This window comes from Oncorhynchus tshawytscha, linkage group LG19 (genome assembly GCF_018296145.1).
Source record: "Oncorhynchus tshawytscha isolate Ot180627B linkage group LG19, Otsh_v2.0, whole genome shotgun sequence".
Lineage (NCBI taxonomy): Eukaryota > Metazoa > Chordata > Actinopteri > Salmoniformes > Salmonidae > Oncorhynchus > Oncorhynchus tshawytscha.
Window position 1 is genome coordinate 39281928 of NC_056447.1, and position 14362 is coordinate 39296289.

Genomic DNA, 14362 nt, shown 5'->3' on the forward strand with positions numbered 1-14362 from the left:
TAACTGTTTGTTTCTTCCTGGTAACTTCCCTGCCAATGCCATGTTCTGTACATGTTTCCCCATGCGTCACTTATGCTTTTAGCTACATTTGATTATTCCTTTTATGAAAAATGGCCTTGCGTTTGGCAGTCACCAGGATGTTTTTCATTTCCTGTCCTGTCTTTTGTCACATGCACTATAGTTCCTGTTTTCCAAACTTCCCAGAGAGTTCTGAGAGAGCGAGCGAGAGAGACGGAATGTTACAGCTCTGTGGCCCGGGATGTTTTGTCCGCTTCCAGCAGCTATCATCAAAGAGTTATGTAGTTCAGGGATGCAGCATTGGCCATGTGCCAGGGCGAGGGTACAGAGTTTCACCTGTTGCGTTGACAAGTGTGGGTGTACTGCCTGTCTTTGCTGACTGACCTTCGGGGTGGAGCTCTTCCAGTGTTCCATATGATTCCTGCCAGCTGGCCCTAAGGCCTCAGGACCTGGCCTTTCTTCTGTCCTCCTTCCTCTCCTCGGCTAACTGCTCTGCTCCACAGCAGGAGCAATGTTTTAGATTACATTTAGGAATTCAGCCTGCTGCAGGCCGTTGCTTAAGCACAGCCATGTCTCACTCTGTCTGTCTCTCTCTCTCTCTCTCTTAGCCTCTTAGCCTCTTAGCCTCTTAGCCCTTTAGCCTCTTAGCCTCTTAGCCTCTTAGCCTCTTAGCCTCTTAGCCTCTTAGCCTCTTTTCTTTTCCTCTTTCTGTATTGTTTCTTGTAATGCTCTATTCTAAAACTTTAAAGTAACTTATCTAACAAATGATCTAACAAGGAAGTCTTTAGTTTCCTAAGTTTATGTGGCAGGCTTGTGGCAGGCTCTCTCCCCAAGATCAGCTTAAAACATTGCTCCAGCTATGCCCCAGAAATGTTGTTGATACACACTCTCCAACCCAACTCCCCCACAGGTGCAGTGTGCACTCAGTGCTGATATATAGTGCATGCTATTATATAGGGCACTCATCACCTGGGAAGGGCTGTGGAAGCTAATACTTACTAGCTAATACTTTTTTGTGATTTTATTTTATTTCACCTTTATTTAACCAGGTAAGCTAGTTGAGAACAAGTTCTCAATTTACAACTGCGACCGGGCCAAGATAAAGCAAAGCAGTGTGACACAAACAACAACACAGAGTTAGACATGGAATAAACAAGCGTACAGTCAATAACACAATAGAAAAAAAAGAAAGTCTAAATACAGTGTGTACAAATGGCGTTAGGAGGTAAGGCAATAAATAGGCCATAGTAGCGAAGTAATTACAATTTAGCAGATTAACACTGGAGTGATAGATGAGCAGATGATGATGTGATAGTGGTGTGCAAAAGAGCAGAAAAGTAAATTAAAACAATATGGGGATGAGGTAGGTAGGTTGGGTGGGCTATTTACAGATGGACCATGTACAGCTGCAGCGATCGGTTAGCTGCTCAGATAGCTGATGTTTAAAGTTAGTGAGGGAAACATAAGTCTCCAACTTCAGCGATTTTTGCAATTCATTCCAGTCAACTGGCAGCAGAGAACTGGAAGGAAAGGCGGCCAAAGGAGGTGTTTGCTTTGGGGATGACCAGTGAGATATACCTGCTGGAGCACGTGCTACTGGTGGGTGTTGTTATCGTGACCAGTGAGCTGAGATAAGGTGGAGCTTTACCTAGCATAGATTTATAGATGACCTGGAGGTAGTGGGTCTGGCTCCGAATATGTAGCAAGGGCCAGCCGACTAGAGCATACAGGTCACAGTGGTGGGTGGTATATGGGGCTTTGGTAACAAAACGGATGGCACTGTGATAGACTGCATCCAGTTTGCTGAGTATTGGAAGCTATTTTGTAGAGGATATCGCCGAAGTCGAGGATTGGTAGAATAGTCAGTTTTATTAGGGTAAGTTTGGTGGTGTGATTGAAGGAGGCTTTGTTGCGAAATAGAAAGCCGATACTAGATTTGATTTTGGATTGGCGATGTTTAATATGAGTCTGGAAGGAGAGTTTACAGTCTAGCCAGACACCTAGGTATTTGTAGTTCAGACCCGTAGTAGTGATGCTGGATGGGCGGGCGGGTGCGGGCAGCGAACGGTTGAAAAGCATGCATTTGATTTTAAGAGCAGTTTGAGGCCATGGAAGGAGTGTTGTATGGCATTGAAGCTCGTTTGGAGGTTAGTTAGCACAGTGTCCAAGGAAGGGCCAGAAGTATGCAGAAGGTGTCGTCTGCGTAGAGGTGGATCAGGGAATCGCCCGCAGCAAGAGCAATATCGTTGATATATACAAAGAAAAGAGTCGGCCTGAGAATTGTGGTACCCCCATAGAGACCGCTAGAGGTCCAGACAACAGGCCCTCCGATTTGACACACTGAACTCTGTCTGTGAACTAGTTGGTGAACCATGCGAGGAAGTCATTTGAGAAACCAAGGCTATTGAGTCTGCCGATAAGAATACGGCAATTGACAGTCGAAAGCCTTGGCCAGGCTTGGGCCTGATCCACATTAAGAAGTCTTGAAACATCTCGCTAGGTGAGTGTTGAGCAGACAGGACAGAGCTGTCAGGTAACTGAGACCTTGATCTCCAAGCACACATTTGCTTTTCACGTCACTTCCTGTTGAACGCGGAACAAGGTAGAGCTCGGTTAGTTATTTTGGAAGGTTTGTTGCTGTGAACATCTATAGAAAAAGTTAGGTTACTAGATAGCTACCTTTTGAGTTTTGATCCTATGACTTGGGACCGCTACTATCTGTCCAGTGATCCTGCCGAATGAGGCCGGGTCTGAGAGCTGCTTGGCTTAGAAGCTAGCCTAGGTGCTAGCTAGCTGCCTAATCAAGCCAGCGGTGTTTTCTTGAGGGCTTGAACGCAGCACTCGGCAGTTAGCCATTGTGGCTGGGACTGCGGATTGTCCCGGGCTTGTGGCTGTCTAGATCCCTGCTGTTTGTTGTTGTTTCAAATCAAATTTGATTTGTCACATGTGCCTAATACAACAGATGTAGACCTTACAGTAAAATTCTTACTTACACGCCCTTAACCAACAATGGCAGTAAAAAAAAAAAGTAAGCGAATACCACCCCCCAAAAAGTGAAAGTAAAAGTAACACAATAAAATAACAAGGCTATATACATGGGGTAATGAGGCAATGTGTGGGGGTACAGGTTGGTCGAGGTAATATGTACATGTAGGTAGGGGTGAAGTGACTATGCATAGATAATAAACAGCGAGTAGTGGCAGCGTAAAAAAAGGTGGTTGATGCTAATAGTCCAGGTAGCCATTTGATGTTTAGCAGTCTAATGGCTTGGGGGGTAGAAGCTGTTAAGGAGCCTTTTGGACCTAGACTTGGAGCTGCGGTACTGCTTCCCATGCGGTAGCAGAGAGAACAGTTTATGTTTAGGGTGGCTGGAGTCTTTGACCATTTTTAGGGCCCTCCTCTGACACCACCTAGTGTATATAGGTCCTGGATGGCAAGAAGCTTGAACTCAGGGATGAACTAGGCCGTACACACTATCCGCCTTACAGTCAGATGATGAGCAGTTGCTATACCAAGCAGTGATGCAACCAGGCCGAATGCTCTCGATGGTAAAGCTGTAGAACTTTTTGAGGATATTAGGACCCATGCTAAATCTTTGTGAGATGCAGAGTAGATGAATAGATCTCTGCATGTGTGGCTCCCACCATGAAGCATGGAGGAAGAGGAGGTGTGATGGTGTTGGGGTGCTTTGCTGGTGACACTGTTTGTGATTTATTTAGAATTCAAGACACACTTAACCAGCATGGCTACCACAGCATTCTGCAGCAATACGCCATACCATCTGGTTTCCGCTTAGTGGGACTATGGTTTGTTTTTCAACAGGACAAGGACCCAACACACCGGCAGGCTGTGTAAGGGCTATTTGACCAAGAATGAGAGTGATGGAGTGCTGCATCAGATCACTTGGCCTCCACAATCGCCTGACCTCAACCCAATTGAGATTTTTATTTACCTTTATTTAACTAGGCAAGTCAGTTAAGAACAAATTCTTATTTTCAATGACGGCCTAGGAACAGTGGGTTAACTGCCTGTTCAGGGGCAGAACGACAGATTTGTACCTTGTCAGCTCGGGGGTTTGAACCTGCAACCCGGTTACTAGTCCAACGCTCTAACCACTAGGCTACCCTGCCGCCCCGAGATGGTTTGGGATGAGTTGGACCGCAGAGTGAAGGAAAAGCAACCAACAAGTGCTAAGCATATGTGGTAACTCCTTCAAGACTGTTGGAAAAGCATTAAGCTGGCTGAGAGAATGCCAAAAGTGTGCCAAGCTGTCATCAAGGCAAAGGGTGGCTACTTGGAATAATCTCAAATATTCTGATTTGTTTAACACTTTTTTGGTTGCTACATGATTCCATATGGGTTATTTCATAGTTTTGATGTATTCACTATTATTCTACAATGTAGAAAATAGTAAAAACGAAAGAAAAACCCTTGAATGAGTAGGTATGTCCAAACCTTTGACTGGTACTGTATGTAAATTGTAAATCCTTTTGTCTGTAATGTCTTTTTCGTTATGTTTCGGACCCCAGTAAGACTAGCTGTCGCCATTGGCGTCGGTTCATGGGGATCCTAATAATCAAATGAGATGACAAAGACCGCCTTCAGAGAGCCAGGCAAGAGGGCACACAGGCACACGCGCACACACACCTCTGTTTCTTAGGGTGCCTGAACACATCCCTACATTTCCCTGTCTCTACTTGTCAGTGTCTCTATCTCGTTTGTCTATGCAGTGATCAGTGTATGATAATGAAGTTGTGCACAGTCACTGTTCTGTTTTATATGAATGAACATGAGTCAAGTGAAAATCTTTCTGTAAAGAGGGTCATCTTATATCTTGTGTCTTATAAATCCTTTTTAGGAAGGACCAGAACCTGCTGTCCCCGGTTAACTGCTGGTACCTGTTGCTGAACCAGGTGAGGAGGGAGAGCAAGGACCACGCCACCCTCAGTGACATCTACCTGAACAACGTCATCATGCGCTTCATGCAAATCAGCGAGGACTCCACACGCCTGCTCAAGAAGGTGAGATCTGTAATGTAGTTTGTACTCTGACCTTTGACCTGGCTAGATGCGGTCACAGAGGTTAGAGGTCAGACGAGGTGAGATCCCAGTGATCTCACGTAAGGAAGTGCAACTGATTAGGGACAGGAGTTGTTCCTTACCACTTGTCTTTAATTGATCATGGAGCTCTCCGGTACCCCATTATGTTGGATAAATCCTGGGCTCATTCACATAATCAGGACAAAACTGGTCCCTGCTGCTAATTATATATTTATCAATCTACAGCCTTAGATACACTGGACTGCTCTCAGAGATTTGATGTATGGTTGGGTGTATCAGTGGACTATTATATTTCAAGTTGTGTCTGATGACATCTTGATGGCAGCTCAGTTGCTGGGTTGTGTACAGAGGACCCTCCTCATCCCACACTGCCCTGATCATAAGCATAAACGGCCTACCTAATCCTCCTATCTGAGGTCTGACCTCATGACAGAAACCCTGCTACTAATGTTGCTGCCGCCTGTTTCACTCCTGCCACAAAGAGGACAACTCCCTACCAGATTATGAGCTCTCCTATGCACCAGGAGTCACATGAACCAACCACAGCCCTGAAAATGACAAACCAGGGCCTGTTTCAATGGGGTGCTTTGTATCAAATGTTTCCTATTTCTTTCTCTTTCACTGAGGGGTCTTTAAATCTGTCTGCTAGATCACGACTAAAAGAGAGGGATCTTTAAATCTGTCTGCTAGATCACGACTAAAAGAGAGGGATCTTTAAATCTGTCTGCTAGATCACGACTAAAAGAGAGGGGTCTTTAAATCTGTCTGCTAGATCAAGACTAAACAAAAGGGGTATTTTATTTATGGTTGAAGTCATTATCGTCTCAGTGATTTAAACTGGTTGGCACAGAGGACTGGTCAACACACTAACAACACACAGACAGCCAGACAGTGTTTTGTCAGTTGTTTCTTTCTCCCCCCACTCAACCCACATTACTGATGTTTAGAATGATAGTCCACTAAACTCATCAATGTGTTCCCCTCCTGCAATGCAATCAAAGCAATTATACTGTATGTATACATTTTGGGATATTTAAATCAAGACTATACTGTACTTCATTCTGTTAGTTGGTACCTGAGAAGCATTGATAAGAGTGAAAATATAATGTATGAGGTTTAGTTCATAGCATCCCTCATATGAAGACGTTTGCATTCAGACATTACACACAGTGCATGAGGGGAGAAATGATTATCCCTCCTTATTGCTCCACCAATTATAATTGTTGGTTGACCTTGAACACAACAGGCAACGACTGCTTGAACACACAGGCAATGACCTGCAGTCACCAGACACCGTTAGGTCTTCAGTGTTTGTGACTGTGTGGATGCGTTTCGTGCATGTGTGTGTTTGTGTCTCCCCTCTGGCTCGTATAGTGATGTTTGGCAGCCAGGGGCCAAACCAATCGGAATCCTCCTGGTGGGTGGGGGGGGAGAGAAAGAGTCTGTAACAGGGGAGCAGAGACACCCCTGCCCTCTAATCAGTGAGTCCGTGTCTTTGATCTCTCCATTAACGAGAGACAAACACCGGGGGACGCCCCCCAGTTACAACACAGTTACTACAGCTCCTCTTCTTTTAACACGAGAGGGCTGCTGTTTTGTCATCCTGGCATCAAAGACTAGTGTTTTTATATTTTCAAATTCCAAACTTTTCTACCTTTTTATGTTATGAGGTGTAGCTGTATAGAACCTCAAATGAAATATCCTAACAGTTGACCATTGGCTTGTGTTCATGCTATGTTTATTTATGAATAGTACTGTGCACAAGAAAGTCGCAGCTTACCTCCATTTGTCTTTGTTCGAAGGAGAAACCTCTAAATACACGTTTTGTCACTCAGTCCATTCATGGTCGGGCAGGTCTTATCAAATGTATTCTCTTTTCATTATTCATACAACTCGCTTTTTGTTTTACTTAGTCAGTCCTCTTTTATTTATGGAAGTCCCATTCTGGTGGAACTACAAGGTGAATTTCTCCCAAGGCTTGAAAGCCTCATCTGTATGGAGGGAGGAGAAAGGAAGGTATTAGTTTGTCAAGATACTCCATTGCACACTCCTCCATTCATTCACTACAGAGGTAGGGACGTAGGGTGAGGGAAACACAAAACTGCACCAGGTACCACTAAATTGCTCTTGGCATTCGATCAAGCGCAGTGTAAAGTGTTTTAACAGTTCATTAGGATTAGAGCTTGACAATTTACTGATTTACTACCCGGCTTGGTCCATTACTAGACTAACTTCAATTACTGTTTCTGTATAGTATATGAGCCAATATGATTTGTGTAGCCTCTCACTAGAGTCCCAGTGTGTTTCTTCTGCCATATGGAGCAGCCACCAGAAATTGACTCCAGGGTTATGTACAGTCCCTCTCTGGGGCCTAATTAATGTTGGAGGCAACATGAAACCCATCACCCCTGGGGGGTGCTCAGTGGATTCTTGTCTCTTCCTGTCTCACTCAGATGTGGTTAGCATCACTCATAAACAGTGCACTTAAAAGGGAAGCCCATTTGTGTTAGTCCTTTAATAAATGATCCGTGTTGGAATAACCCCAGTTGACATTCCCCTTTAAATAATAGAAGACCTTTAAAGGTAATCATAACATTGTTTGTGTGTGTATATATATATATATATATATACTTACACACACAATGTTAGAAAATAGCATAAATTAAGAAAAACCCTTGAATGAGTAGGTGTGTCCGAACTTTTGACTGGTACTGTATGTATGTATGTATGTATGTATGTATGTATGTATGTATGTATTTGATTTGATTTGTGGTTCCATACATACATACGTACAGTACAGTACAGTACCAGTCAAAAGTTCGAACACACCTACTCATTAAAGGGTTTTTCTTAATTTATGCTATTTTCTACATTGTAGAATAATAGTGAAGACATCAACTATGAAATAACACGTATGGAATCATATAGTAACCAAAAAAAGTGTGTAATACATCAATATATATTTTATATTTGAGATTCTTCGAAGTAGCCACCATTTGCCTTGATGACAGCTTTGCACACTCTTGACATTCTCTCAACCAGCTTTATGAGGTAGTCATCTGGAATGCATTTCAATTAACAGGTGTGCCTTGTTCAAAGTGAATTTGTGGAATATCTTTCCTTAATGCGCTCAAATTTGAGATTTTTGTTTCCAACCACCGTGTCTTTGTGAGACGCAGAGTAGGTGAATGGATGATCTCAGCATGTGTGGTTCCCACTGTGAAGCATGGAGGAGGAGGAGGTGTGATGTTGTGGGGGTGCTTTGCTGGTGACACTGTCAGTGTTTTATTTAGAATTCAAGGCACGCTTAACCAGCATGGCTACCGCAGCATTCTGCAGCGATACGCCATCCCATCTGGTTTGCGCTTAGTGGGACTATCATCGTTTTTCAACAGAACAATGACCCAACACACCTCCAGGCTGTGTAAGGGCTATTTGACCAAGAAGGAGAGTGATGGAGTGCTGCATCAGAGTTGGACCGCAGAGTGAAGGAAAAGCAGCCAACAAGTGCTCAGCATATGTGGGAACTCAGACTGTTGGAAAAGCATTCCAGGCGAAGCTGGTTGAGACAATGCCAAGAGGGTGCAAAGCTGTCATCAAAGCAAAGGGTGGCTACTTTGAAGAATCAAAAATATATTTTGCTTTGTTTAAAACTTGTTTGGTTCCATATGTGTTATTTCAATGTTTTGATGTCTACAATATTATTCTACAATGTTGAAAATAAAGGAAAAACCCTTGATCGAGTAGGTGTGTCCAAACTTTTGACTGGTACTGTATATACACTACCGTTCAAAAGTTTGGGGTCACTTAGAAATGGCCTTGTTTTTGAAAGAAAAGCTATTTTTTTGTCCATTAAAATAGCATCAAATTGATCAGAAACACAGTGTAGACATTGTTAATGTTATAATTGACTATTGTATCTGGAAATGGCTGATTTTAAAGATTAAAAAAGCAACACAACTGGCCTTCTTTAGACTAGTTGAGTATCTGGAGCATCAGCATTTGTGGGTTCGATTACAGGCTCAAAATGGCCAGAAACAAAGACCTTTCTTCTGAAACTCGTCAGTCAATTCTTGTTCTAAGAAATTAAGGCTTTTCCGCGTGAGAAGAATGTTCTTTGTTTCTGGCCATTTTGAGCCTGTAATAGAACCCACAAATCTCCAGATACTCAACTAGTCTAAAGAAGGACAGTTTTATTGCTTCTTTAATCAGAACAACAGTTTTCAGCTGTGCTAACATAATTGCAAAAGAGTTTTCCATTGGAACACAGGAGTGATTGTTGCTCATAATGGGCCTCTGTACACCTATCTAGATATTCCATAAAAAATCTGGCGTTTCCAGCTTCAATAGTCATTTACAACATTAACAATGTCTACACTGTATTTCTGATCAAGTTGATGTTATTTTAATGGACAAAAAATGTTCTTTTCTTTCAAAAAGAATTTAAGTGACCCCAAACTTTTGAACTGTTGTGTGTGTATTTTTTTTGTTGCAGCCTGCTTCACACATTTTGAGCAACAGGAATGATCTCACCAGTCCATAATTTACCTGGCCCAAAACTCAGTGCCACAACCAGCTTATAGATTCTGCTCTTCATTCTCTGTATGTGAGAGCACCTTAACTTCCACTTAGGTGACTTAGCTCTATTTATACATGGCTAAGTCTATTTGTCCGGTGGCTGTCTGTGTGGTAATATGTAAGTAAAAGAGAGAACTGGCTGAGGAGGTGTAGGCCAGTGCCAGGACAGGTGTAGGCTGGACTGGGTCAGCCAGAGGAGACTGATTGATTTACTTAATTACGCAAGCATGTACAAACACACACACAACGGGGGCTAATCCTCTATGGTTTACATCCACATGTCTGGACTGGACACCACCTCTTCCACCAGTCAGTCAGCAGGACTTACAGTAGAGCAGAGCTCTCTTTGTGATGGACCTGTGTTTGTTTGTGCCCTGACTTCCTCCTTCAAACAATCATAGATGCTCTAACTAAGAGTTTCACTGTTGGTGCTCTAGCCAACTCCCCTGGTATGCTGTGTTTGTCATCCCAAACATGTATGGCATGACGACAAGAGTGTAGAGGTGTTGGCTAAAGCACATTATTCAGATATGGCGGCTAGGCTAGAGAGTCCCGACTCCAACCCATGACGTTCCATTGGAGTGTTGTTGACTGTGTCTGCAGTGGCTCACTCTAACATGGGTGTTTGTGGCAACTAGGATGTGTGCAGATCCACCTGGATCAGGGAGGTTGGTGACCTCAGCAGAGACACTTCCTCATCGGCTACGGCGTCATGCCCATACAGGAAACCACAGTTGTGGTGGGATAGATCATGTTTCACAGCCCTCTGAGGGCTGGGAAAGGCCTCCACAATGAGTTAGGGGCCAGATAATAGGGTTTGTGTGAGACTGTGTGGAAAACTGTGTGCTAATGCCCAGGTAATACATAAGTTGAATGGGATATCCATGTGCCTTATCACATCTTATACAACAGGTGGGTCTAATCCTGAATGCTGGTTGGTTAGAACCGCACTCCAGCCGGTGTCTATTCCGCATCTGGTCCGCACGCTGCCAGTTTGAGACCCCTGCTTTAACTCTGCATCAATCAAATAACTGTTATTTCCCCATAGGGAGAATCTCAGAAATATTAATTGTGGGCTCATGTCTGATGGCAGATTTAATTAATTAATTTGAGATCTCTCTCACGCCATGCAGACAGACGGCTCTTATGGGCAACTCTCTCTTTTTGATGACCTCATTACCAGGTCTCAGTGCTCTACTCTATTCCCAACTCTGTATACTTGTTTGTTCCATGTGACAATGTATAAATATGTGACTGTACTGCAAAGATGATAGATGTCTCGCATTGAACACGTTCTTTCTCTCTTTTTCAGAGTAAGGAGATAACGTTTCAGCTTCAGGAAGACTTGATGAAGGTCCTCAACGAGCTTTACACTGTAAGTTTGAATGTGTCATTTAATTGACTGTTTCCTGACTTACTATATCACCACAGTTCGAGCAAGGAGCCAGATCTCTCACAGGATGTATAAATCTGAAGCATCCGTTTAGAACTTCTTCTCACCACCAATTATGTCCAGTGTCTGGAAGTGGGAGAAGATGGCGCGAGATGAAACATGGCTGACATTCTGCAAAGATTTCTGTTCCCAAATCTAGAATCTGTTACGAACAGAGTGGACTAAGTTTTGTTGACTTGACCATTTCTCGTTTCTCAAAACTGCATTGTTTAAAAGGAATGCAAGGGCGAATTGAGTTATTGCACAAGTGCACTTCACAGATTTGGCGTTCCCTAACGGAAATACAGTGCATTCGGAAAGTATTCAGACCCCTTCCCTTTTTCCACATTTTGTTACGTTACAGCCTTATTCTAAAATATATAAAATAATTTTTTCCCTCATCAATATACACACAATACCCCATAATGACAAAGCAAAAACTGTTTTTTCAAAAATTTTTTGCTAATGTATTAAAAATAAAAAACATCCCTTATTTATGTAACTATTCAGACACCTTGCTATGAGACCTGAAATTGAGCTTTGGGGAAGTGTACCAAAAAATGTCCGCAGCATTGAAGGTCCCCAAGAACACCGTGGCCTCCATCAATCATAAATGGAAGATATTTGGAACCTCTTCCTAGAGTTGAACGCACTGTTGAACGCACTGGCCAACCTGCACAATTGAGGGAAAAGGGCCTTGGTCAGGGAGGTGACCAAGAACCCGATGGTCACTTTGACAGAGCTCCAGAGTTCCTCTGTGGAAATGGGAAGGACAACTATCTCTGCAGCACTCTACCAATCAGGCCTTTATGGTAGAGTAGCCAGATGGAAGCCACTCCTCAGTAAAAGCACCTCAGACTGGGGTGAAGGTTCACCTTCCAACAGGACAACGACCCTAAGCACACAGCCATTCAACGCAGGAGTGTCTGCGGAACAAGTTTCTGAATGTCCTTGAGAGGCCCGGCCTTGAACCCGATCGAACAGCCCTGGAGATGCCTGAAGATAGCTGTGCAGCGATGCTCCCCATCCAACTTGACATTAGCTTGAGAGGATCTGAAGAGAAGAATGAGAGAAACTCCCCAAATACAGGTGTGCCAAGCTTGTAGTACCCAAGAAAACTCGAGGGTGTAATCGTTGTCAAAGGTGCTTCAACAAAGTACTGAGTAAAAGGGTCTGAATACTTTTTAATTTTTTTATTTATAATACATTTTACCCCCTTTTCTCCCCAATTTCGTGGTATTCAATTGATAGTAATTACTATCTTGTCTCATCACTTCAACTCCCATACGGGCTCGGGAGAGACGAAGGTCAAAAGCCATGCGTCCTCCGAAACCCAACCAAGCCGCACTGCTTCTTAACACAGCGCGCATCCAACCCGGAAGCCAGCCGCACCAATGTGTTGGAGGAAACAGCGTGCACCTGGCTACCTTGGCGAGCGCGCACTGCGCCCGGCCCGCCACAGGAGTCGCTGGTGCGCGATGAGACAAGGATATCCCTACTGGCCAAACCCTCCCTAACCCGGACGACGCTAGGCCAATTGTGCGTCGCCCCACAGACCTACCGGTCGCGGCCGGCTGCGACAGAGCCTGGGCGCAAACCCCCCTGTTAAAAGTCTCGCTATTGTTACTTTACTGTTGCTCTTTAATTACTTGTTACTTTTATTCCTTTTTCTTATCGTATTTTTTTTAACTGCATTGTTGGTTAGGGGCTTGTAAGTATGCATTTCACTGTAAGGTCTACACCTGTTGTATTCGGCACATGTGACTAATAACATTTGATTTGATGCTTAATTTGCTCCCATTTGTTAACAACACTGGTGGTGTATCTTGGGTATCACTGTAATCAGGTCACATGTTAGGAACAACTCTCAGCCTTAAATCTTGAGTAGGGCACTAAGAAAGGGCTCCCAGACCAGTGTCTACCTGGTCATGCCTTAAAGTAGCTGCAGGCTTCTATGTTGATCTGCTTTCCCTGCCATCTGTGGAGGATAGGCTGGTCCCAGAACAGTTTGTGCGGTCTTGCCTATGCCAGGGTCATTGTCACAAATGTTTCTGACCTTGGGGGAAGGCAGGGCGCTTAAACGACTGATCAATATTTAATTCAGCAGCATTATTGCTGCTTTCAGGCCTGTTATAGCGGCAGCAGAGATTCAAGTCCCCCAAGTGGCCATTGTTACCCTAATGACATGCTAATACATCCAGGTAGAAGGGTATGGCTTGTGTGGTCTACATGGCCTTGGCATCTACCCTCTCGTATAACCTACTCACATATATTCTATGACGCGTAGTTTATGTACTTTCCCATTCATCTGGTGGCCATACTATCTGCTTCATTAGATTTTCTAACCTTCTGATGTTGATTCTGTTAGAAGGATAGTTTGATCAATGGCTAGCGAGCAGTTGGGATCTTTCATTGACCAGAAACTAAGCCAAACACTGACCAGAAACTAAGCCAAACACTGACCAGAAACTAAGCCAAACACTGGAACACATAATATTCCAGTGTTATTTTAACCCAGGGTTTATTTTTTTGAGGGCATTAATATCCCCATTCCCATTCCACAGGGGATAGAGGCCCCTAATGTTATGAATTAAAAGTGCTGCTGCAAACTAAACTAGTTGAGGGCATGATAAATAGAGTTGATCTATGGCACTTTGAGGGGCTATGAAATGTTAATCCTTGTGCATTATGCACCACCATATTAGATGAGTTCCCTGTTAACATGGACACAACTACCTTCTTTACAAACCTCTCACCCATCCTCAATCATGAGGTAGTGAATGCGTGGCTCATTCTCAACCAGCCGACCACAGCCCTCCACGTCAGGTCAATAACATCAAATGAACTTAATCACTCTGCACCGGTGATTGTAAGTGGTCAGTGACAATTCCAATAATCGATTCCGATTTGTAACCACAAAACCGATATCATGCTATGATTACAGCATTGATTGTTATGGTAAAACACAAGTAAAAGATGTGGAACAGTTACTCTGTTGTCCCAGGAGACATTCAGCAGGGGTACAACTTCCCTGTAGCAGAATGAAGATTATGTTGTGTTCTACTTACAATCATCCATGACACGTGTAACGGCCACAGCTCAAAGTGTGTTAGTCCCTCTTGCTGCGGCTCAATTTGACCTGATTTACCCCGTGGTGCAGAAAAACACACACACACACACTCAGTAGGCGATTGCATCACACAGCCACAGGGGCCTGTGTGGCCAGGGCCTGTGAAATAACAGGTCTGGTCCCAGTCCTTCTAAATCTGTCCCT

General features: G+C 43.7%; 1 protein-coding gene across 5 annotated transcripts in view; it reads left to right on the top strand.

The window, feature by feature from the left end:
• Positions 1-14362, top strand: part of LOC112218749 (SLIT-ROBO Rho GTPase-activating protein 1) — a 152266-nt gene that overhangs the window by 57308 nt on the left and 80596 nt on the right. For all 5 annotated transcript variants that reach the window (XM_042301648.1, XM_042301644.1, XM_042301645.1 and 2 more), the window contains exons 3-4: positions 4877-5039; positions 10969-11031. In XM_042301648.1, coding sequence (XP_042157582.1) covers positions 4877-5039; positions 10969-11031 — 226 coding nt within the window. The remainder of the gene's footprint in view (positions 1-4876; positions 5040-10968; positions 11032-14362) is intronic.